This window comes from Chiloscyllium plagiosum, unplaced genomic scaffold (genome assembly GCF_037043375.1).
Source record: "Chiloscyllium plagiosum isolate Xiang-an unplaced genomic scaffold, Cpla_swu_hap1 HiC_scaffold_20, whole genome shotgun sequence".
Taxonomy (NCBI): domain Eukaryota; kingdom Metazoa; phylum Chordata; class Chondrichthyes; order Orectolobiformes; family Hemiscylliidae; genus Chiloscyllium; species Chiloscyllium plagiosum.
This window is the reverse complement of record NW_028270158.1, coordinates 15,332,545-15,358,923: the sequence shown is the minus strand read 5'-3', so window position 1 is coordinate 15,358,923 and position 26,379 is coordinate 15,332,545. Positions and strand designations below refer to the sequence as shown.

Below are 26,379 nucleotides of genomic sequence, written 5' to 3'. Positions count from 1 at the left end.
CCAGCATTCAATCAGTTTTCAGGGAGAGGAGGACAAACCTCAAATCCCACTTTCATTCATCACAAAGATAACAGTTACAAACACAGACAAGACAGTGCAATCAAACAAGAAACAGTGCATAGAACACAGAACGAATATAGCTATAAAGAAAAAAAAACACCTGACACCCATCCACACCACATACTGCTCAGACCGTCCTTGGTTAGCCTTCATGCAGAACAGTCAGCCTTCTGTTCTCTGCCCAGCCTATGTATTGACTGACTCTCCCCAGGCCTGCTTGCTTCCAGGCTGGTGGTCGGCTACCCATCTCCCTGTTGCCCTGTGCACTGACCAGACTACCCCAGGCCATTTTCCTACGAGCTAGATGTTGGCCTTCCAGTCTCTGGCCACCCTGCGTACAGACCAACCCTCCCCAGCCCACTTTCCTCCGTGATGGAAGTCAGCCACCAGCTCCTGGTCACCCCACGTACTAACCAAACCACCCCCAACTTGCTCTCCTACAGTCGGGCTGTCGGCCTTGCAGCACCTGGCCACCCCTCGTCGACTGACCCTTTCTCCTGGTCAGCGTTCCTACGGACTGGCCATTGGTTATCTGACTCCCAGCCTCCCTGCATAGTGACCAGTCTTCCCCTGGTCAGCCTTCCTACAGGCTGCCATCGCTCAGCCTCCCTGCATACTGATTGGCCTGCCCTGTACCGGCTTTCCTGCAAGGATGCTATCAGTTGCCCAGCCACACCCACCCCAGGTATTGACTGACCCTTTCTCCTGGCCAGTGTTCCTATGGATCGGCCATCAGCTGTCTGACTTCCAGCCTCCCTACACAGCAACTAGTCCTCCCCCGGTCGGCCGCCTGGTTCAGCCTACCCTCGTAACGACCAGCCTCCCCTATACCGGCTTTCCTGTGAGGACGCTATCAGTTGCCCGGCCCCACCGGCCTGCATACTGACAGGCTCTTCCCGGCCCACTTTCCTCCAGGCCGGTCATCAGCCCCCAGCCAGCACGCATACTGGCTATCCCTCTCTTGACCAGCTTTCCTAAAGACATGCTGTCAGCTGCCTAGCCCCCAGTCACCCTGTCACCCTGTGTACTAACAGAACACCCCCACCCCCAGTCCACATTCCCGCAGGCTGATCATTGACCCTCCAGCTCCACCCAACCCATGTATTGACTAGCCCACTCTGGCCCGCACAAAAACACATTTAATTACAAAACCCACACTAACAGAATTCACAAAATCCTCAATATAGTTTCCAGTACAAAAGACAGAATCCACACCCGAACTCCAGGCAGTACCAAGTGCTCACATCCCAGCACACAGGCAGGTGTTCACTCTCCAAAGAGGCCTGGCCCCTCCGGGGAGAACCAGACCCATTCTCAGGAACATAGTACATTGTGAAGCTGTAGTTAACTCACGGGTTTAGTCCGATCCGAAGGCAGAGCCCATGCCACATACAGATGTTCAGTCTTCAGAGGCCTGGTCCATCCAAAGGACCAAGCCCACTCACAGGCACACAGAACATTTTAAAGGTGCAATTAATTCTTAGGGGTTTGGTCCACTCCAGGATGCAGCAATTGCTCACTTCCCAGCACACACACAGGTGTTCAGTCTTTACAGAGGCCTAGTCACCCACAAAGGGCCAGGCCTACCCACAGAAACAGCTCATCTGGAAAGATGTATTTTTTTCACAAGGGTTCAGTCCAAACACCAAAAAAAGTCAAAACACATTCAAAGGAAAGAAAATCAGAGTGCAAGGGCTGAACCCTGCCATTAAATTAGCATAGTTCTCTTCTCCAGCCAGTAAAACAACAGTTCCCTAATGAGAACTGAGTTACACCTGAAACACATTGAATGTATAGATCAGGCAGGTTAAAAATCAGTCCTCAATAAAAAGGAATACCAGTTAACAAACTGCCTAAATAATTCAGCCAGTTCAGGAATCAGGACTCCCCCTTCCCCCAAAAAAACAAAAACCAACAGCATCAAGAACACACTGACTGTGGCCCAGCCAGCACAGAGTCAGTTCCCTGAACTGATGAGATTCTAAATCTCCCAATTATTTTTTTGTATTACCTCCACACAACAGCCTAACTGCTGGTAGTGCTTATATTTTCCCCAGCACCTTTGATGTGTGTGTGTGTGCAGGTGTGAGACACAGTGGAAAAACAACAGGTGTACAAATCTTTATTCAATTTCCACCACCAGGAAGAATGGAAACACTAGAGTGCTCTTCTCATCAAAAAAAGTGTGATCAAAAAGTGAAGGGGAGGGCAGGGATTAAATCAAAATAGAGTTGGAGGGAGAAAATAAAGCACTCCACTCACTGCAGTGTCCATCTCTCCCTGAAAACCTCAAGGGTATTGGGAGACACCATGTACCCCTTCTCCAGGGACACCCAGGCTCATAACCATGGAAGAGGGGCAGGCAATCGGCCATAATGACCCCCTCCCTGGACCTGTTAATGGCCAGTTTGGCCAGACCCACAAGGAGATCCTTGACCTACCCTCCACCTTCCGCACCGAGTGCCCAAACATCAGGAGCATGGGGCTGAAGTGCAGCCAAAAGCAGAGAAGGTTCTCTAGAAAACTAAAAACGGAGTGCAAACACCCACACCACATACATACACGTCCTGTGGTACTGTGAATTCCGTGGACCAAGCAGTTAGGCTGGGACTCCATGAACCACCGCAATCTGCGGTTGGAGGGGATCACTGCGTACAGCACGCTCCACCCCAGATCCCCGAGAGAAAGGGGAGGACTCCCACGTAGAGAGCCCTCCACTGGGGATTCCTGCCGTTTGGAGGCAAATGGGCACACCACGGCATGTCCAGGCAGATGATGAGGGAAAAGAGGTGGACGGTGTGCAGCAGCAGTTGATAAAGGGCCCACCACATTACATTCCTGAGAGGGACAAAACTAAAATTCCAGAGGGGGCACAGGCTCCGGGGCAAGTACGGGACCTTGTGGCCAATGTGAAAATCCGTCCGGGCAGGGGTAAGCGCAGATCGGATTCCACCACACACCTGAGGATCCTCCAACTGATGCACTATGTCAGGTCCGAACACCGCCATTTTAAGGTGCTGAAGGGTAGTGGCCATAAACCGGACGTCTACCGCTGCCCTGCTCGCTAGGTCCTGTGGCAGGTCCAGCCCAGACCCCCACCACATCCTTGACCCTGGTCACCCTCGCCACCACGGCCCTCCCTCCGACAGCCACTCGAACCCGCGAGTACAGAGGTGCAGATTCCTGAGTAATAGCTCCCTGACAACAGTTGCTATTCCTTTTTATTACCTCCACACTCCCACCTAACTGTGGTAGTGCTTAGATTTCCCCAGCACCCATGTTATGTGTGCACGCAGGTGAGAGACACAGTGAAAGACACAAGGTGTACAAATCTTTATTTAATTTCCACCACCAGGAAGAAAGGAAACACCCAAGTGGCCAGAGACAAGCAGTGCCCTTTTCAGAGGGCAATGCTGCATGATCAAACAGTGAAGGGGAGGCAGGGATTAAATCAAAATAAAGTTGGAGAGGGGAAAATAATACACTCCACTCCCTGCAATGCCAACCTCTCCCTGAACAACTCAAGGGTGTTGGTGGATACCACGTACTCCTTCTCCAGAGACACCCAGCCAAACTGTCAGGTGAAGCAAACAGCCTGGCCCAGGCTCCCTGACCCCAAGATCTCTAGCTGAAAATGTGAAGCCAACAAGCTAGCCACCCTGCCAGATCTGCAGGTGAGGTGACTTATGTAGACTTCCCCTTGCTACTCCAAGAGCCAGGTGGCTTCGATTCCCAAGGTAGTGTGGGTCTCTTGCAGGAAGTACACAGCATACTTCCTGTCCTGAAGAGCCAAGAAGGTCTGGAATCTGTGCTGTGATTCTCTGCTGCTGGTGATGTTGAGGGTGGCTATAGTTGTCTTCATGTCAGCAGTATTGTGCAACCACCACCAATTCAATTAAAACTATATATGTTTACTGGGAGGGGCACAAAAGTCCCTCAACCTCACCAGGAGTGCATCCAGGAAGCTCCTGACACACTTTCAATTGTTGGTGTCCAGCCCAGGTGCTTGGTGAGCAGCGTGGGCCGACCATTACACACGCTCGAAGGAGCTCCAGCTGTCGAGTGCCAGTTGGGCTCATTCCTGGCGACTCAGTTTCCTTGACAAATTCCCAGAGTTCCTCGTGGGAGGGGGGAGATGAGAGGGAGTTCAGTGGGGGGGCACCAGGGACTCAAACCTCACTGGAGAAGGACTACCTGTCATCCCCAGTGCCCACCACTAAACCCAAACTCTCCTCCAGGAAGTCACTCTATCACCAGCCCCTCCCCCACTGAGAGAGTGGAGATTGGGTCCTGCACCACCAAATGGCCTCAAACCCCCAGTGACCCCACCCACCAGGTCACTGGTGGTAACTTCCTCAGTGCACTCCTTCCCAGAATGCCCCAAGGTCAGGTCATCAGGCAGCAGTGGCTCAGGGCCCTGCTCCTCTCCAGACATAGGGACGACCGACTCCTCGGGGAAAGGGCCAAGGCTCCCAGAACAACAGTCCAGGAGTGAGGAGTGAGGATAACACCCTCTTCCCCTCCACCGCTCAATGACCCAGCGGTGTCTAAAATACTGCAGCCCACACCGCGGCCCAAATTGATTTCAACCTTGTCCCCAAGGGCTGATAGAACAGCAGCAGCAGAACGCCCTGCTGCAGCCCCCGAGGGTTCAGGCAAGTTAGGCCGTGGTACGGGACAGGCAGGAGATGTCGTGGGCTCATCCCCTGGGGAGGGACAGCACCGCTGTAGTGCTACCGGGCTTGGTATGTTTTGTCTTTTCTTGCACCTTCCGTCAGGCAGGATGCTCACCCCACCTCCCATTCTGAGGCTGAGGCGCTAGAAGTCCATGACTTAGCCCCCACTAGTGGGGCTTGTGGTGTTGACTTCAGGGGAGGGGGTGCAGCAGCACAACCCCCCACAGCCATAGGTCTGCACAGGTCACACCACACACCATCCAGAAGATGCAGTAGGCCACACCCTCATGGAGGAGAGTAGAGTAAAGGAGCCCTTGGTGACCTCCTCAGGCCAGGCAAAAGGATACCTGGCACCAGAAGGAGTACACATTTCAGAGGGCAGGGTCTTTCAGACCAAGCAAAAGCCAGTGCACACCTAACTGGACTTCCCCCAGTGTTTGAAGGAGGGGGAGAAGGAGCTCACTGGCAATAAAGGCAGGACGTTGGTGATCATGACTCTCTGGGCCATTACCTCCAAGGGGTCAATGGGTAGGAATGTCCCACCTGCAGTGAGCCCCTTCTGCACAGCCAGGTGGACCACCTGCTCAGTCTTTTAGGAAAAATATGGCCTTCCCATACATCCGGGCTGTAGAGACGATAGCCAGTGGGCCGACCACACTAGCTATGGCCTTACTGCAGGCCTTGATGGTCATGGTGGGAATGGGGATAGGCCTTAACCCACAGGCATTTAGTGAGGCCCCTGAAGGGGGTCAGGGTTGTAGCCAGGGCATAAGCAGCCAAGCCTAAGGCAGAAGCTACCCCAGCATAGGTACGACTGGGGCCAGCAGTCTTGGGGCTCACCATGCTGTGCTGCTGGATGTTCTTCCAGATAGTCCAGGTGACAATAGCAGAAGTCTCTGGTGATGCGGGGGCCCCAGGCTGCTGCTGCTGCAGCAACCAATGCAGGGGCCCCAGGCTGCTGCTGCAGCAACCAATGCAGCAGCAGCAGCAGCAGCAACAGTGGTGGTGGTGGTGGCTACCTGTGCAGCTGGATACAGCTCAAAAATAAAGAACAAAACAATAAAGAAACAAATATCTTTCTTCAATAAAAGAAAAGTGGAAAAAAAACCTCTTCTCCTCATTTCCAGCAGGAGGACACTGACTACATCACAGAGTCCGTTCCCTAAACTGAGGAGATTCTAAATCTCCTGGTTATAATACCCACCCAAACAGCAGTAGTGCTATTTCCTGGTTATGTTGGTCAGCCAAGGCTTTCCTGATTGGCCCAGGTTAACAACTCCAAATCAATAACCTCATAGTCAATGAGGTCCCACCTGGTCCCAATCACTATAGGAGAAAATGAAGACTGCAGATGCTGGAGATCAGAGTCAAGAGTGTGATGCTGGAAAAGCACAGCAGTTCAGGCAACATCCGAGGAGCAGGAGAATTGACGTTTTGGGCAAAAGCTCTTTATCAGGGAAGGCTTATGCCTGAAACATTGATTCTCCTACTCCATGGATGCTGCCTGACCTCCTGTGCTTTTCCAACACCACACTCTCGACCCCAATCACTACAGTCTTAGGATTGAATTGGCCACTCATTTTCCAATGATCCTATAGCTGTTTAGCTTTCTCCCCCATTTACAAATGTCAGGCTTAATTTTTTAACATGAGTATGGCAAAACATGATTGTTAAAATTACCAGAATGTATTGTACCTCTACAATCTGCATCAGAAACAAAAGTGTCTCTGTAAAAGTCTTGTAAATTGCTTTCAAATGTTTTGCTTACATGATTTGTTTCTAATCTCACCAGAAATCAGCAATTATCTATTTCATTTTTATCAACAATGAAATATCAATTTTACATTTAACCTAGAAAGACTTGCATTCTTGGAGCAATCTTCAAGACCATCAGATATCTCAAAGCAATTTACAGCCAATGAAGCACAATCCTTTTAGCAGATTTACCCCATCCACCACCAACCACAGTGTGTACCAACCACAAGATGGACTGTAGTGACTTGCCAAGGCTCCTATAACAGCACTTTCAAAAACAGGAACCCATCAACTGCAAGTTCCCCTCCAAACTGCACATCATTCTGACTTGGAACTTTTATGCCACTGCTCGTTCGCTGGGTCAAAATCCTGTAATTTGCTTCCTAACTATACCCACATCACCTCAACTGCAGCTCATCCAAAAAGGTGATGGGGGCAGAGCTGAAATTTCAATGGACTTAAATTCCAGAAGTCAGGCTAGTCCACTGGAGACATGGGTTCAAATCTCACTACAGCACTTGATGCTATTAACACATCTTGCTATAAAGCCAGTCCCTGGAAAATCTTCATTGATTTTATTGTTTAAAAATTCATGTTGTTCACTAAATCCTATAGGGAGGAAAATCTGCTATCCTTTCCTGGTCAGGCCTACTTGTGACTCCTCAATGACACCAACGTGGCTGACCCTTAACTACCGTCTGAAATGGCCTTGAAGGTCATTCAGTTCAAGGACAAGTAGGGTTGGGAGATAAATGCTGGTCTTGCCATTGACATCCAAATTCCATGAAAAAGGAAAACAGGCTCAGTTAGCCTGTGACATGTATGGCCTGTGAAAGACTGAAAAAAGTCTCTGTTGTAATGTAGGAAACACTGCATCATATTTGTGCTCAGCAAAACAATAGTGTGATAATGACCATGTAATTTGTGTTTTTGCAATGTTGATTGAGAGATAAGTATAGGTCTTGTTTAGATTTAGATTTTATTGTCACGTGTACTCAAGTACAAGAAAACAGTGAGAAGTGTAAAATGTCGCCACACAAGGCGCCATCTTAGGTACAAAGTTACCTAGGTTAAAAAAAAATCTTAGTTGCAAAGTAGTAAGAGAAACAGTTAAAAATTAAGCATTACCTTCACAGAATAAGCACAAATGTAAAGAAAAACGGTTATATTCAACATTAAAGTATTTCTTAATTTAAACTGGGTAATAAAGAAACTAAATTAAAAATTAGCCAGAAACACCAGAAATAATTTTCCTGGAGGTGGTGCCATTGATCTTTTACATCAGGTAAATGGGCCTCAGGATCAATTCAGACAAGAGACAGTACATTCTAACAGTGCTTTATTAGTTGTTTCCTCAGCCCTGTTTTGCTAGCCTTGATTTTTGAGCACCTTACAGTGAGACTTGAATCCACAATCTTAATCAAGTCTCAGCCAACACCGTAAATATGAACAAGAAAAAGTGACACAAGAATCTCATTAGTTTGCAGTGAAGTTATACAACAATTGGTGTAAAACCTGCAATCTAACACAGGATTTCGCAAAGTGTGGGTAGGAAGTTCAAGTAGGGTCATGAGCTGACAATTTGCTATGACGATCTCTAAGGCAGTAATGGCTACCATTGACCTCTGACTGCATTATGTCAGCTGAGTTCCCACACCAATAGACCCATTTGGTCACAGCAGCCTCAATTCCATTTTCAGAAGGGTCACAACAATTTTCATGCCTAGAAATGGTGTCAAAACCAGCGAATGTTTGAGAAGCAATGATCTAAATGGAAATGAAACATGATTTATCAGCCAAGAGATAAGCTATATGTTGTAAATACCTCAGGGGAACTGCTTTCAAATCAGAAGTGCTGATACACGGGCACTTAATCCTGCAACACTGTAGGTGTTTAGCTGCAGACTGTTACAAAACTGCAGAAAAGCTGTGCTTTAAGTCGCTCACTACTGGCATGAACACATGCAATACTCAAAGAGTACTGTCAGAAATCTGTCCTTGTCTCAGGTCTTTGTGAACAACTCCACAGCCCACCATGTATAAGAGCATCACCGTCCATCCCAGTGCAGACCAATATTTATCCAATACAGATAGTCATTCTGAAGTAGGGTAGCTGAACCCGAAACATCAACTCTGCTTTCTCTCCACAGATACTGCCTGACCTGCTGAGCTTCTCCATTAACTTCTGGTTTTGTTTCTGATTTCCAGCATCCGCAGTTCTTTTTGTTTTTTTAAAAAAAATTGTATTATATTCGAATGTACTCCACATATGACCTGGTCAATCTGTTTGTGTGCCTGGGACCTTGTTGTGAATAAATCGGCTCTGAGTTACAAGTAGCTAAAGTCACTTCAGGAATAGTGAAGGCTGAGGTTATTGAAGGTGCTATGTAAATGCAAGATCTTTCCTTTGGGTTTATAAAGGCACACGAGCCTCTGTATGGCTCAGTGAGATATTCCAGCCGAAGAGGTCACCGTTTTACAGTAAATTATCTCCATTTTTTTTTCTCTGTCCAATTCCACAAGATCCGTCCGGACGACATTTACCCGCCAACAACACCCGGGGGAGAGGGTGGGCAACTGGCCACAACTTTCATTCTTTATTTTTTATTTCAATTCCAAGTAACGAAGGGGTGAATGATTACATTTTATCAGCCTGACTCTCAGGGGATTGAGCGATCAGGAAGAGCAGCGGAGCCGCCAACGGTCGACTCTGTGCCCGCGCCTGGAACCTTCTGGAACACAGTGGGGGGAGGGCGGAACTAAAGAACACAGCGTGTTGGTGGGGGGACTAAAGAGCGGGGCCGCGGAGGTGGGGGGAACGGTTTGGTAGCGACACCCTTTTTCCCGTTCCGTCGAGGTAATCGGTCCGTTCCGGTGCCGTGAGGTTGGGGGAAAGAGGCTCCCAGGACAAGATGGAGGAAGAAACGGCGTGAGGTTCCAACTGGGCCTGGAGAAGGTTCTGGAAGTTAGATGTTGGGGAGGGGGGGATCGGCGGGAAGGCGCTGGTCTAAAAGCCTGGAGCTGCCGCCGTGATCTTTCCCGCTCACTTTTTAATTTCCACCGAGTCTGTTTCGGTTACAGCCACAGTCAGTATCTGGTTCATCCCATCCCTGGGGGAAAGGAGGGGCAGGTTCACCTGGGCCAGGTGGGACTTGAACCTGCATCTCCTCTACCTTGGTACCAGTTGGGTCGAAGTCAGTCAACGCGGAGCTGGAGAAGCGCAGCAGACCAGACAGCAACCCAGGAGCAGCAAGGTCAACGTCCTGAAGAACCGGGTGGACAAAGTTTAAAAAAGTCACACAACACCAGGTTATAGTCCAACAGGTTTATTTGGAAGCACTAGCTTTCGGAGTGTACGACCAAATAAACTTGCTGGACTGTGTTAAAAATCACACACCACCAGGTTATAGTCCATGTCTTACAATCTTATACACCACAACCATCTGATGAAGGAGCGGCGCTCCAAAAGCTAGTGGTTACAAATAAACCTGTTGGACTGTAACCTGGTGTTGTGGGATTTTTAACTTAGTCCTGAAGAACCGTTTTGGCCCGAAACGTTGACTTTCCTGCTCCTCGGATACTGTCTGACCTGCTGTGCTTTTCCAGCTCCACGTCCATTGACTCTGGCCTCCAGCATCTGCAACCCTTACTGTCTCCAAACCAGCTTGCTCTGGGTCGGAAGACTGTGGTTCTGAACTTCTGTCTCTGTAATGCTGAGTATTTTACTTCTCCATTTTCTAAGATCTTGTAACTAAAGAAGCTGTACCTAGGTGCCTCGTACCTAACAGCGCAGTACAGGCCCTTCGGCTCTCGATGTTGTACTGGCCTGTGGAACCAATCTAACGCCATTGCTAAACTACTCTATTCCATATATGTCCATATATCTATCCAATAACCATTTAAATGCCCATAAAGTTGGTGAGTCTACTACTATTGCAGGCAGTTCCATTCCGCTACTACTCTCTGACATCTGTGGTTTATCTGTCACCCCTCAATTTAAAGCTATGCCCCCTAGTACCAGCCATCACTATCCTAGGAAAATGGCTCTCACTGTCCACCCTCTCAAACCCTCTGATTATCTTATGTCTCAATTAAGTCACCACTCAACCTTCTCTCTAACGAAGATGGTGCTGTAAGTGAAGACGTATAAACGTTTCATTGTACTCATCAAGTATGTGTGACAATAAAGGCTAATTCTATTTCTCAGGGTAACATCTCCAAACAGGTTGATTTTAAACAGGGTTTGTGAGAGTGTGGATATGCTAAAATCACTAGACAAATTGCTCACATTCTGGGGGATCTGGTGTTACATCCCATCATGGAAGGAGGTCAGTTTTGGAAAATAACGAAGGGTTTTGTGCTCCATAAACAGATTGATTTAAACAGGATTTACTATAGTGGGGAGATGGCTAAAGGTGTTTGTGGTATTGAGGTAGTGCCCTACCTGTAGGGTAGAAGTCCTGGATTTTCAAGTCCCACTTGCTCCAAAGGTGTGTCATGGCACATCTGAACTGGTTAATTAAAATTCTCGGTGTCCTTACTCATGAAACAGAGGCACCTAGTTCAAGCCCTCCTTGCTCCATAACATATCTGAATATGTTAATTTAAAGTATCCAGCAAGGAGGTGGTGGTATAATGGTATAACATCACTGGCCTAGTTATTCATGACTCTAGACTCATTCTGCATACATGGTTTTACATCCAGCTGTGATAGATGGTGAATTTTAAAAATTAAAGGTTTTGTGTTACAAGATTAATGCCCCTGCCTCTGGGTTAAAAGGTCTGAGTTCAAGTCCCATCTTCCACTAAGGTGTGACCTAACTGGTTGTTCTAAGTTTTTTTTTCCTCTACCACCTGTTAATGGGGCAGATTTATATTCTCCTAGAGTGGGTATCAAACTTAGTTGATTGTCCTATAATTGAAGCGATTCTCCTTTTTTTTGACTGTGTCCCTTGTCTCCAGGATTGAACCTGGAGATCTTAGCTGAGTAGGGCTTATGCCCGAAATGTTGATTCTCCTGTTCCTTGGATGCTGCCTGACCTGCTGCGCTTTTCCAGCAACACATTTTCAGGTCTTAGCTGAGTGCTTTGAGTGGGTCTGCACATCGACCAGCAGAGAGATGACAAATTTAGCCCATAAGTTGTAAGGTTTGCACCCATCCCCTGCCATTCTGCTTACCACAAACCTCCAACCCTTCCCCCTTCTCCAGTGGAAATATCCCTTTCCTAGCATAAGAATTGGTCACCCTGTAGAGATTTTGTCTGATCCAAAATATTTTCACGGTTAACTTCAGTTTGGAATGTTCACTTTGATGTTTTCTATCCCCATTTTTGCAAGTTCCTTGTTTTACTATTGTATACTGACCAGACTGTTTACAACCAGTAACCTTGATGCTTTGATTTTAAATTTGCTGTGTAGAGCGTTGATGTATTCTTCTTCTTACCTTGATGTAACTAGAAAACAAGAGACCTGCATTTGTAAAGCATAATTTACAACTCCAGGATGTCCCATTGCACTTCACAGCCAATAAAGTATTTTTGAAATGTACTCACTGATAGTCTATATAGAAATCATGGCAGACATTTTGCACAGCGCATGCTCTCTCAATCAAAAAAGTTATAATCGCCAAACAACTGCTTTTTTTTTTTGTGATGTTTGTTGAGGATTAAGTATTGGCCAGCACACTGAGGGTAACTTCTGCTTTGAATAGTGCCACGGGACCTTTTACATCTATGCAAATAGGCAGACCGTTAATGTCCTATCCAAAATATTTGTTCAACAAACTTTGAGTCTATTTTACAAGTTTAGCAAGAATGAAAATATGGCTGAAAGTAATTTAAAAAGCCCCCCACAAGACTGAATAATGAAACAGAGCTGAAAATGTGTTGCTGGAAAAGCGCAGCAGGTCAGGCAGCATCCAAGGAACAGGAGAATCGACGTTTTGGGCATAAGCCCTGATTTCCTGAAGAAGGGCTTATGCCCGAAACGTCGATTCTCCTGTTCCTTGGATGCTGCCTGACCTGCTGCGCTTTTCCAGCAACACATTTTCAGCTCTGATCTCCAGCGTCTGCAGTCTTCACTTTCTCCTGAATAATGAAACATGCTTGTTTCTGTGAGGCTTCAAGGGAATGTATAGATTACATGTTTAGGCGACGAAGTTGGGGTTTAACCTTTTGGCCTGTACTCGGTAGCTCATCACTGATTTAGGTGGCTAACTGATCATCATTGAAACATGGCATGAAATTAATGCCCATAAGGGAAAATGGGCAGCAATAGGAGGAAAAAAGGTTACCTTTTATGAATGTGTACATTAATTAGCTTTTTATTTGAAACTTAAGATATTTTCTAATCACCCTGTTCAGAAATGTTATTATAAGACATAGGAGCAGAAATTAGGTCATTCAACCCATCAAGCTTGCTTTGCCATTCAATCATAGCTGATAAGCTTCTCCCCATAACCCTTGACCCCCTTGATACTCAAGAACCTATCTCTCAGTCTTAAATAAACTCAATGACCTGGCAATAAATTGCATAGATTCACCACTCTCTGGCTGAAGAAGTTTCTCATTATCTCCTTTTACTCTAAAACTGTGCCCTCAGGTCCTAGTCTCTCCTACCAATGGAAACATCTTCCCAACATCTCTGTCCGGGCCATTCAGTATTCCGTATGTTTCAATTAGATCCTCACTCATCCTTCTAAACTCCATCGAGTATAGACCCAGAGTCTTCAAATATTTCTCATATGTTAAGCTTTTCATTCCTGAGCTGTCATGATGAAGAACCTTACAGGTGGAGCTATTGCATAGTTGCTGACACTATTGCCTCTCAAGGTTCGGGATTTATGTTCACTCCTGGGATTGAACATAAAAGTCAAGACTTCCATTCCAGTCCAGGAATTCCACCGCACTATTACAGGTGCTGCCTTTCACATGAGATATTAAACTGAGATCCCATCTCCCTGCTCGGAATGATATAAAAATTCCAGGCACGATTTCAAAGAAGTGCAAGGGAGTTATCCTTGGTCTTCTGTACAATATCTATCCCTCAATCGACAAAGACCGGTCATTATCATGTTGCTAACCCAATCCATAAATATTGGGTGGGATATCAATATCTTCTATGATGCTGACATGACCAAAGTAAAGGAAATGCCTGGGAGCTAAAGCAATAGAGGAAGTATAAGCAGATGGGCTGAACAGCCTTCAATGATTCACAAGGCTTTGATACTAACCTTTTCCACATTGCAATACACTAGGATTACTGAGACTTGATCGTTAGATTTCCTTGTATGAGGATTATTTCAGTACATGCACACGACTAAATTCTTACAGTCACTTTGTGTTTCTAGGAATGGACCAGGATGACAGTGAAGGGGAAGCTGAGCTCAGGAAGCAGTCGGTTGGCGGTTGGGCTTTACTTCAGATTGCTGGATGCACAGGATTAACTGCATATGTAGTATGGGCAGGAATACTGATGCCGGGTTTCAGGAGGGTCCCTCTAAGATTACAGGTATGGAAAACACAACTTTCTACAAAGTGCATTAGATGTACACCAGGCAGATCGGATAGCTTGACTTAAGGTAACCATATAAAATGAGTTTGTAGTGAATTTCTCTGGTTAACCAACTGCTAATACTGTCAGCTTGCCGATATGTTCATTTGAAGTGTCACATCATCTGTACTCCTTGCACCTGTATATCTAAGTTCCTTTCATTGTTTTGAGTGCAAGATCAGTATCTTCAGATAAAAGCATCTAAACAAAGAAGCACCACTTTTTCAGTAGGTCCACAAGCACCACTTTTTCAGTAGGTCCCAAATCATAAAACTGTTATTAGATTTAATTTCAGATAAAGGACTTTGGGTCAGATCTCAGCTCCAAATACACTCAGAAACAATAGGACTTCAGGAAGATCTGGGTCAGAGAGGGCAATTAGGGATCATAGACCCTTACCTTAGATCCCCTACAATATGGAAGCAGGTTATTCAGCCCATTGAGTCCACACTGACCCTCGAAGAGCATCCAACTCAGACCTGATCTAACCCCCTACCTTCTCCCTGTAACCCAACATTACCCATGGCTAATGTACCTAGCCTGCACACCCCTGGACAGTGGACAATTTAGCATGGCCAATCCACCTAACCTGCATATCTTTAGACTGTGGGAGTAAACCGGAGCACATGGACAAAACTGACACAGACACAGAGAGAATGTGCAAACTCCACACAAACAGTCACCCGACGGTGGAATTGAACTCAAGTCCCTGGTGCTGTGAGGCAGCAATGCTAACCATTGAGCCACAAAATAGGTAAATTAAGCGCTTATACACAATACGTTGCTAGGATTTGGAATACCCTGCTAGCTGTTACAAGGGCCGAAGGCTACTGTACTGTTCTATGTATGATAGTGGGAACAAGAGCATGGGAGTGGGTTCAACTCAATTGCTCTTTGAAAGAGATTGCACAGCCTTGGTGGGACAAATGGCCTGTGTCTGTGATGTATTATTCTATGACTCTTCCAGTTTCTCTCAACAATCATGAACTGAGAAAGTTGTCCGTAAGTCTGACCTAATTTATACCGGTAAGCAGGAAATTTCTGATATTGCTAAGAAGCAACAACATGCTGTTGAAGCTTTTCTTCTTACACTGGTCAGGACAGAATCACAGGAATAATCAAATCAGAAAGGGAGCAGCAATTCATTCTGCATATGCAGAGTTCTTTTGGCAAGTTGTCTCTGCCTCATGGAGCTGTTGCCATGGTAAATGCACCATGGAGCAGTTAACTGCGAAATTTTTAAATTCAAGCTAGACAAGTTGACTCTGATTAGTTAAGGAATTGCCATGAAGGACACAGCAGGAAAAGAATGTCACCCAACCTTTGTTTAGTTGATAAACCACAAGGTTTGTCATATTTTGCAAAAGGCAGGCCCGGTGTATGAATATATGCCGTTCCTAGTATGCACAGATAAGCCACATTGCAAGATCAAATTGATAAGCTCAAATTAGTTGTTAGTGTAATCTTTTGCACAGTAATAATCGCTTAGCGAGTGTCGTCCAATCACAGAGTCATTTCTAATGTTGGACACTGTACTCTTGAGTTTTGAAAGCAGACTGGTTAGGTACAGTCAGCACCCTTTCTAATGAGAACAACCAAAGGGAAGTTCAGTTTGCTGTGATCTACCAGTCATTGGGACATGAATGAAGGAGAATTCAAATTGCTCCTGATCGGACAACAAGAATGATCAGGAGTTACTGTTAGTCTGAAAAATGGAGGTTATTGCACTGTTGAATTTGTAACAACTGAATCAGAAAAAATGGTTTGTCAGGTTTTTAGAATTAGTTTGGGTAAGTGAATTGCGAATTCTGTGTCTCTCAGTTTCGAGGAAAGCCAGCTGGACACAATAAAGAGATAAATATCTTTTACCAGGTACCCTACATACCTGCAAGCCACAAACAGGTGCAAAATGTGATGACTTTACTGGAAGGCCGGTCTGGCAAAGTGGTGGACTTGGGATCAGGTGACGGCCGAATTGTACGTAAATCGTTGGACTAAAACGCAATATATTCTGTAATCAAAAATGTGAACAACTTCTCCAATTTAACTTGGATTTCAGTGCATACTTAAGACCAATCTTTATAAAAATTATTGATGAAATAACCTAATAATTGGTCTCATTTTGTGGAAGCTGATTAACTATTTTGTCCACATAGTTTACAAGCGTTGAAATTCTTGCTGTTCTTTCTTTGTGTTTCCAAAAACCATTCCCATCTGGTAAACTACCCAACACTTTCAATTTTGGTAATTCTGCTCTGAAACAGTTCCCTTAGCCTCCCCAGGGAGCGCATGAGAGTGGGCTGGACTGAATTTCTTCCCCTCTTCCTCAAGTGAAAGTGGCATGCTAATCCATATTCAAAGAATCATGAAGAATATTTGGGTTCAGTTGTTACTCCCCAAGCTCTGACATTTATATTATAAGTTCTATGTTGACTCTGCCTCATTCCCTATTGTCAGTATGTAAAAATGCTAGAATATTAATACAGTAACTACGTAGTTTTTCTGTGTTTTGGGTGGATTTTATCCAGTATTGTCCTGCACAATAATAACAGCAACTTACATGGAGTTTTTAATTTAATAAATACACTGTGGCTAATCTTTCCATTGCCTTCCCATCTTAGCATGTCTGAGTATACCATGTGATTCACTGTTTTGGGCATGAATCTATTTCCCAGTGCACCCATTTAAATTGCTCTTCTGTTCAGCTGCCCATTTAGACATGATCTGGTTCTCAAGTTATCTCTGTAGTTCTAGTTCTCTAGCCTACAGAATTTGGTGCACATTAGGCCAGCTGGGAATACATACTGAGGTAAAAGTGCTTTGTTCTTTGCCTTTTCATCTAAAGGAAGTGCCCCCATTACCCTCTCCTACCCCATTTCCTACCACTTTGTGATTCTTGCTAGGTGAATTGAAATTAAGTAGAGAATGAGTCATTCTTGAGCATTTCTAATTACAGGAGAGCACTGAGTGGTGGATGGTTACCTTTCTAGTGTTTCAGTCAGGGAGTGGTGCTGAGGAAGGTATAGGTAGGGAATAGAGTAACTTTGGTGTAGTTGATAGTGTACAATCATCATTAATGATCACTGTCAAATACTGCAACACTCGGCAAAAAAAAACTTGATTTTGGAAAAAAGTACCTTGAATGATCATAGAAATCATATTACAGGAGGGAGGACATTCAGCCCATTTTGACTCTTTAAAGCTAGTATCGTGCTTAACTTCCACACCCAGCTCTTTCCCAACTACTCTGTAACTTAGTCCTCTTCAAGTTGTTGACAAACATACTGTGCAGTCACCCTACTTGAAGTGGTAAATTAGCAATGACACGTATTTTTTCTGTCTCTCTCTGTCCGCGCCCTGCCACCGCTGCCGCCTTTAGGGTGGGAGGTCAGTTAGTTCAGTTAGCTTCAAGATTGTGATCAGCCAGCGTCCAAGGAGCAGGAAAATCAATGTTTCAGGCAAAAGCTCTTTATCAGGAATAAGGCTGTCAGCCAAGGGGGTGGAGAGATCAATGAGAGGGGGTGGAGCTAGGGGGAAGGTAGCTAAGAGTACAATAGGTAGATGGAGGTGGGAGTAATGGTGATAGGTCAGAGAGGAGGGTGGAGCACATAGGTGGGAAGGGAGATGGACAGGTAGGGCTGGTCATGAGGGCGGAGTTGAGTTGGAAGGTTGGAACTGGGATAAGGTGGGGGGGGGGGGGGATATGAGGAAACTAGTAAAATCCACATCGATGCCTTGTGACTGGAGTGTCCCAACCAGGCATCGGATGATAAGGGTGTGATGATGGAGGGGACCCAGGACCTGTGTGTCGTTGGCAGAATGGGAGGGGGAGTTGAAGTGTTTGGCCACAGGGCAGTAGGGTTGGTTGGTGCGAGTGTCCTGGGGATGTTCTCTGAAGCACTCTGCGAGTAGGCTTCCTGTCTCCCCAATGTAGAGGAGACTGCATCAGGAGCAATGGATACAGTAAGTGACATGTGTGGAAGTGCAGGTAAAACTCTGGTGGATGTGGAAGGCTCCTTTGGGGCCTTGGACGGAGGTGAGGGGGGAGGTGTGGGCACAGGTTTTGCAATTCCTGCAGTTGCAGAGGAAGGTGCCAGTAGGGGAGGGTGGGTTGATGGGGTCTGTGGACCTGACAAGGGAGTCACGGACAGAATGGTCTTTACGGAAAGCGGATAGGGGTGGGGTCCGTTTATTGGTGGTTGGAATGGTAGAGGATGATGCGATGTATACGGAGGTTGGTGGGGTGGAAGGTGAGGACCAGGGGGGTTCTGTCCTTGTTGCGGTTGAAGGGATGGGGTTCAAGGGCAGAGAAGCAGCAAGTAGATGAGATGCGCTGGAGGGCATCATCAACCACAAGGGAAGGGAAATTGCGATATTTAAAGGAGGCAGCCATCTGGTGTGTTCTGTGGTGGAACTAGTCCTTCTGGGAGGAGATGCAGTGAGGCAGAGGAATTGGGAATAAGGGATAGCATGTGGGAGGAGGTGTAATCCAGGTAGCTGTAGGTTTATAGAAGATGTCAGTTTTGGATCGGTCACAGTTGATGGAGATGGAGAGGTCCAGGAAGGGGAGGGAGGTGTCAAAGAAGGTCCAGGTGAATTTGAGGTCGGGGTGGAATATGTTGGTGAAGTTGATGGACTGTTCAACCTCAACTGCTGGTTTGCATCTAGACTAATGCCGACACGTGGCTTCAGTTCCCACACCAGCTGAGGTTACCATAGAGGTCCCATCTACTCAACCTCTCCCCTCACCTGAGACACAATGACCCTCAGGTTAAACCACTGCCAGTCATCTCCCTCTAATGAGCAATCATCCGTATAGTCATCTGGAACAATGGAGGTTTTGCCTTGCCTTTACCTCCTCTTCCTCACTTAAAGGACAAATCTATCAACCATTTCCCCATTGCAATGATATGAGAGTTAATAGTACAGTAGGGAGAAGGCGTATGTGACCAATTGTGCTGACCGGTCTGTTTCTACGTTGAAGATTCTAAAGGATACCAGGTAAAATGTGTGCAGTTGTGCAGAATTAGATTGAAGCAAGAACTTCTTTCTCATTGTTGCATTACCACCATTTTTTTGTCATTTTCAAAGTCGTGCAAACCAGACTCTTCATTATGATAATAAGTAGCAGAATCCCTGTTACTTTGCAGGTTTTAGAAGCCAGTAGACATGGCTTTCATCCAGCAGTTGGCTATGAATTAAATCCATGGCTCATCAGGCTGTCAAAGTTCTACGCTTGGAGAGCTGGCTGTTACGGCCAGGTTTCTTATGTGAGACAAGATTTATGGAAGGTAGGAAAGCCTTAATTTTGAATTAATATTTAAAGTAGGGGTAAAAGCTTCATTATTTTATATTACTGGATGTTGCTCATAAGCTTTCTCAATCTCTAATATGTACCTTTTGAGAAATTATGTCCATTAAAAATCACATTTAAATGCTAATTCATTTTGGCCATCAGATTCCAATAAAATACAGGCTTCTACAAGCATGAACATGGTTAGCACAAACTGATGACTAGCCATTATTTACCAGCTTTAGGGATGCCAATACAGTCTCTATTTGGTTCTCAAGTAACGTTACAGCGGTTCAGAAACAATTTCATGCATCAAGTTACATTCTTCATTAAGTAAACAGCTGTTGATAAGTAGACTCCTCGATCTAATTATCCCACACAAGAGGAAGTAATAGCATAGAGCAAATGTTTTTCCAAGAAATAATGCTGTAACTTTACACTGGGAAAATGTTTGGCCTGACACTACATAAAAATCACGTAGATCAAGTGAAGATTGTCAATGGAAAATTATTGTCTACAACTTGAACAAAGTTGGCCCACTGTAGTTAAAAGCAAAGAACAGTTCACTTGCATGACAGATTAATATTTTAGTGCAGAATCTGACATAGATTCCCATTCATACTTGCTGCACAGCAAGGTATCAATCTCAGATAAGCAGTGAGGATATATATAAAGCACAACATAAAAACATAGGAGCAGGCCATTCGGTCCTTCAAGCCTGCTCCACCATTCAAGATGATCATGGCTGATCAACTGACTCAATACCCTGTTCCCACTTTTTCTCTGTATCTTTGATTCCTTTAGCCATAAGAACTGTACTTAACTCCTCCTTGAAAACATTCAATGTTTTGGCCTCAACCACGTTCTTTAGCAGAGAATTCCACAGACTCAGCGCCCTCTGGGTGAAGAAATGTTTCCTTATGGTCTACCTTGTATCCTTAAACTGTGACCCCTACAACAACAAATTACATTTATGAAAAGGTCAGAAGTCACACAACACCAGGTTATAGTTCAACAGTTTACTTGAAATCACAAGCTTTCAGAGTGCTACACCTTCGTCAGGTGAAGTGGAGGGAAGCGCATAGGCACAGAATATATGGGTGGAGAGGTAATAGCAAGATAATTCCAATAGTTTAGAGTTTCAGCAGATAAGTGCAAATAATGTGAGTAGAGGCTGAATAACAAGTCCTTGCAGGTGATCGAAAGTGTCCAATGGTGTGAGTAAAATGTCAACAGCTGAATAACAAGTGAAGCAATGACCAATGAACCAATTAATTAAGGCAGAGAGATAATTACAAAAAAAATCAAAAACAGTTTTGTTGTTTTTTTGTAATTATCTCTCTGTCTTAATTAATCAGTTCAGAGGTCATCTTTTTACTTGTTATTCAGCTGTTGACACTTTTGATCACCATTGGACACTTTTGATCACTGCAAAAACTTGTTATTCAGCCTCTACTCACATTATTTGTACTTCTCTATTGACACTCTTTATTACTTGGGATCATCTTGCTATTATCTCTCTGCCTATTTAGTCTGTACCTGTGCGCTTCCCTCCACTTCACCTGATGAAGGAGCAGCGCTCTGAAAGCTTGTGATTTCAAATAAGCCTGTTGGACTATAACCTGGTGTTGTGTGACTTCTGACTTTGTCCATCCCAGTCCAACACTGGCACCCTGACATCATGCATTTACGGAACACTATTATTATAATAAAGCATCCCAGGCTGATTTGTGGGAGCTGCTTGGAAGTAAGAATAGGGGCTGACCATTCAGCCTTTTGAACCCAAGGCCAATCTTTTACACATTCTGGTCACTGAGTAACATTGGTAAGGGCCTGGAACAGATCTTGTTCATCTTTGTTAACTGTAGAATGTTGCTGAGGGGACCTTGCAAGATTGGAAAATTACAGACAAAGAACAGACTATCAGAAACCAAAACCTTAAGTAGAGAATTGTTGCTGCATATAGGTTTGCTCGTTGAGCTGGAAGGTTCACGTTCAGACGTTTCATTACCATACTAGGTAACATCATCACTGAGCCTCCAGTTGCTGATGATTCCTGCTTTCTATTTATATGTTTGGGTTTCTTCAGGTTGGTGATGTAATTTCCGGTGGTGATGTCATTTCCTGTTCTTTTTCTCAGGGGGTGGTAATTCAGGTCCAAGTCAATGTATTTGTTGATTGAGTTCTGATTAGAATACCATGCTTCTAGGAATTCTCGTGCGTGTCTCTGATTGGCTTGTCCTAGGATGGATGTGTTGCCCCAGTCGAAGTGGTGTCCTTCCTCATCTGTATGTAAAGATATTAGTGAGAGAGGGTCATGTCGTTTTGTGGCTAGTTGATGTTCATGTATCCTGGTGGCTAGTTTTCTGCCTGTTTGTTCAATGTAGTGTCTGTTACAGTCCTTGCACGGTATTTTATAATGTCATTTACAAGCTAACATGCAAGGACCTATATCCAGAACCTCAACCTGAGCTACAAATATTCTCAAAACCCACTAAGAGAATTGTTACATATGTTCTTATACAACAATGTAAAATCTGTGCATGGCTTCTGTGTAAATTAGGAATTATTCAAATGTGACTCTCAGAAATGAACTGGTGAAATATTCATGAAACAGATTGATTTATTGTTATTTCAGGTTGATTTGTCAGACTGCTCGAATGTCACAGTTTTCCTAGCTCCTAGTGTGGTAAGTAGTAGGTGATTCATTTTCACTCTCTTTATCTCTCTCTTATTAATTCATAAGCTTGGCTTATCAGTGTGTTCTCAGTAATTTTACAATCTTGGATCACTGCTTGCAAACTCCAAATATACCTGTGTTAAATTATTTGGTTTCTTATGTTAGGTATTTCTTTGAGTTCACTGTCTCTGGTCACTCCCTAAGAAGACCCCTTGTCTCCAATGATCCATATAACTTTATTTGTCCAATATCAGGGTAAATAACCAAGATTTGAATAGCGAACACTTTTCACTGTTCTCTGCATTGCTGTGGTATGTCATGTGCAGCACATAACTCCTTGGGCCGAACGTTCCCATATTTTAGCTAAGTGTCAATTTCAGAGTTTCATTGAGCCATGAGCCCTGACAATTTTTTATCATCTAATTCTCCCCAGCTTGCTTCATTGAGTCTGCACCTCACCTCAATTGTGCTGCTTGTGTGCAATCTTGCAGTCAACAGTAGCGGAAGTATTCACTGGTGCTGGGACTTAGGATATTCACACTGCAGGCACCATATTTACACCCCAGTCATGCACCATTTTCAACACTATCAGCTTGGATTGAAGTAGCCAGCTGGTTAGTGCAGAGTCCACGGTCTGAAGGAATGCACAGTCATGCCGTAAGAAGGTTCATGACTTTCTAAACTCCACAGGGAAAGTGCCCCCATCTCCTCTCCATTACCCTCACATGATTCTGACCCCACTGCTGCACCCAGTTCCCATCAAATCTACTGCTGTTACTCTTGTATGCAGCATTTTCCTTTAATACTTCTAACACAACCCAACCCCCAAACTACAAAGCCTTCCTGTCCTCTGCCCATCCTACTCACTCAGTAATGCAGGACACCTCACCATCTTTCCTGACTGACCATAGGCCCCTTAATTAGTCTGAGGACTAGTGTCTTTAAGATATTTCGGTGAAGCACGGTAAGTATGTTTGCTGCATAAGCTGTTGGCAAATGCTTTAGGGGTGACATTGTTGTACCACAGTGGTGTCCGCCAACATGTCTGCTCCAGGACAAGCTGTCATTCTTTCTGTTCACACAAAGAGGTAAGGTAGGGCAGAGATGCTGTGTCCAAATAAGTGCAAAATGAGTGTGTGCCAAGAAAACAGGTTAACAGCCTAGAGGTGAGATGGAGTGCCTGTCCCTGCACACCCAGCGGCCTGGAAACAGCATTGCAGTTTAAGATGTCGGTGATCTCCAAACTACACAACTGAAGTGCTAAACTGTATTATAAATCAGTCTGAGATATGCCAAGATGTTGTGCTGAGGCTGTTGCTTTGCCAATGACGAAGGATGCAGGCAACCACTGCCATGGATTATGCCATGAGATATCGGGGAATGATGACTGAGGTAGAGGCCCTGATAAGACACCAATAAGCTGCAGCCACCACATGACGACTCACACTTTCACGTCTGGAATTGGTGCGGTCTCATTTTTCACCAGTATCTGAGAGAATAGCAACCTGCATAAAAATGAAGCAAGATTGTGAAATAATAGATGTTAATACTTGCAAGTAAGGCCCTTGTTGCTCTCCGGCCAAATCCTCATCTAACCGTTAAAACATTAGGGAGAAAATCTGACATTTTTCCTGACGTTTTTCATTCTCATTGTAAGTGTTCAATTTTCTCACCATTACCCATGTTATTCAGATGCTGGAAGGATTTTGCCTCTTGTCTTTCATAGGCAGAAGAATAACACCCCATCAGATTCTATGAAGTATTAAGACAATGCTATTCAACATCAAAAATAAAACAAAGAACTGTGGATGCTGGTAATCTGAAGCAAAAACAGAAATTGCTGCAGAAACTCAGCTGGTCTGGCAGCATCTGTGGAGAGAAAGCAGAGTCCACATTTCTGGGTCCAGTGACCCTGCTTCAGAACAAAGATGTGGCCAAACCTGCTGAGTTTCTACAGCAATTTCTGTGTTTATTGAACATAGCGTAGGTCAACAAACTGTTTCGAGCACAGTATGTTTTGCAGTAAAAGCAGTCTATTCTATACCTCTAGAATTTAAAAGAGGAACAGCATCTCCATTGCGCTGTCAAAATAAGACTGGCCTTTACCAGAAATCAGCTGTGGCGTTTTGTCAGGTTTCATGGAGGATTTCTCTAATGTGGTTGTGTTTTCTCGCACAATTGTCCCAATCCTACTTCATTAACTAGATACCACAACTCTCTTGTTCGATTTTCTGAATGTTAGTTTAATTTTCTGAAGTGAGTGGTTATTTGGAGAGGTACATGATGTGATTCAGGCTATGAAATATCATTGTAATAATTTCCATCCTTATGCTTGGACATGCACTATGGACATTAGAATTAGCATGACACTAAGTTACTTGGTCCTACAATAAATTAGTCCATCAAAGACATTAAAACACGCTTCTTTCTACACAGCTTTCGTTACTAGAAGTCAAGTTGTTATCTGAACTTCCAGAAGATGCCTGGATTGTTGCTGGTCGATTCCCTTTCCCAAATTGGAAACCTTGCTGCACTGTTGGGGATGGAGTGGACAGAACTTGGCGTTATAGTGTCAAGCAACTACGACAAGAACGTGTTTCCCAGATCACACATGAAGGAACAGCAGTGTAACATCCGCTGACAAGCCAATAGTTGCAAAAAAGCAACTTTCAAGAGGAGACTGTTAAATAATTTTTTATTTTAAGCTGCAAGCCGCACATTGGATTTTTAAAAAAACTTACAAGAGGTCTTTATTTCAAAGCCAGAGGATCCTCTGTAATAAATTACATGATAATCTTGGATTCTTTTTCAATCCAATGTTGCAACTTGACAATGTACATCTTTTAAGAATGGAAAGTTGTTGCCTTGCTAATTAGAGAAGGGTAAGCAATCTGGTCTTGCTTAAAAGAGGAATTTCCTTCCTTGATACAACACAGGAAATTTTAGAGTGAGGTTTTCAGACAGATCAAACTTTCAAAGATGCTGCCACTTGTCATAATGTGTGACTACTATGCTAAGCAGTGGGGTGCAAGGCTGTCCCTTGCCATAACTTCCAACATAATTGAAATTCTACAGTTAGTTTGAGAGAAGCAGAGAGCCAATGTCTTCGTGCTGGCATCCATTTAGAGCATAACTTTATGGAGCTTATGACATGTGTCTGGCTCTCTTCCTGATTGTGAATGGTGATTGTTTTGAGCCCCTTTGAGACTATTATCCTTTAAAAATGTGAATCTTTCACTGACTAATGCAATTAATTCCACAAAATTATGTAACATTTTAAACTTCTTACTGCAACAAGCAAATTAAACTCAACATTGACTAAACATGATTTAGTAGTCATCTAGAGTACAAAACAGATTTCCCCATTAGGTTCCTAATACAATCAAAAAAACCCACATCTCATTTATATATTATCCCACACTCTGAGCAGAGATGAAGTCTGTGAGCTCCTCCAGACTTTAACAGGAACTCTTCTCCCTGCTTCACCAAGGTGAACCCTATTAATTTCATTAAGAGTCATAGAGATGTACAGCACAGAAACAGACCCTTTGATCCAACTCATCCATGTCAATCAGATATCTTAAATTAATCTCATTCCATTTGCCAGCATTTGGCCCATATCCCTCTAAACTCTTGCTATTCATATACCCATCCAGATGCCTTTTAAATGTTGTAATTGTATACACCTCCGCCACTTCCTCTGGCAGCTCATTCCATACACGCACCACTCTCTATGTGAAAACGTTATCCCTTTTATACCATTCACCTCTCATTTTAAACCTATACCCTCTAGTTTTGGACTCCCTTATCCTAGTAAAATGACTGGCTATTCACCCTACGTATGCCCAACATAATTTTATAAACCTCTATCAGGTCACCCCTCAAACTTTGACACTTCAAGGAAAATAGTCCCAACCTATTTAGCCTCTCACTATAGCTCCAACTCTGCAACATCTTTGTAAACCTTTTCTGCAGCCTTTCAAGTTTAACAAATCTGGTAACAGGGAGATCAGAATTTAATGCAGTATTCCAAAAGTTGCCTAAATAGTGTACTGTATTAGCCGCAACATGACTCCTACATTCGATGCACTGACCAATAAAGATGTGTCCAATTGCCGTCTTCACTACCCTGTCAACCTGTGACTCCACCTTCAAGGAACTATGAATCTGCACCCTAAGGTCTCTCTTTAGCAGCATTCCCCATGATCCTCCTATTAAGGACCTATCCAGGGTTGTTAAGAAGGCATACAGTGTCTTGGCCTTTATTTATAGAGGGATTGAGTTCCGGAACCAGGAGGTTATGCTGCAGCTGTACAAAGCTCTGGTACGGCCACACTTGGAGTATTGTGTACAGTTCTGGTCAC

At 44.4% G+C, this 26,379-nt stretch overlaps 1 protein-coding gene across 3 annotated transcripts; it reads left to right on the top strand.

The window, feature by feature from the left end:
- Nucleotides 1–9,347: 9,347 nt before the first annotated feature.
- antkmt (adenine nucleotide translocase lysine methyltransferase) lies at nt 9,348–24,814 on the top strand. 3 transcript variants are annotated; one of them, XM_043711976.2, is made up of 6 exons: nt 9,348–9,447; nt 13,840–14,000; nt 15,915–16,019; nt 19,193–19,333; nt 21,974–22,024; nt 24,452–24,814. In XM_043711976.2, the coding sequence occupies exons 2-6, from the start codon at nt 13,842–13,844 to the stop codon at nt 24,644–24,646; spliced, it is 651 nt and encodes a 216-aa protein (XP_043567911.2). In that variant the 5' UTR covers nt 9,348–9,447; nt 13,840–13,841; the 3' UTR covers nt 24,647–24,814. The 3 variants fall into 3 exon arrangements, with proteins under 3 accessions (XP_043567911.2, XP_087853817.1, XP_087853816.1); XM_087997690.1 differs by lacking the exon at nt 9,348–9,447 and adding an exon at nt 9,559–9,577; XM_087997691.1 differs by lacking the exon at nt 15,915–16,019.
- Nucleotides 24,815–26,379: the final 1,565 nt, after the last annotated feature.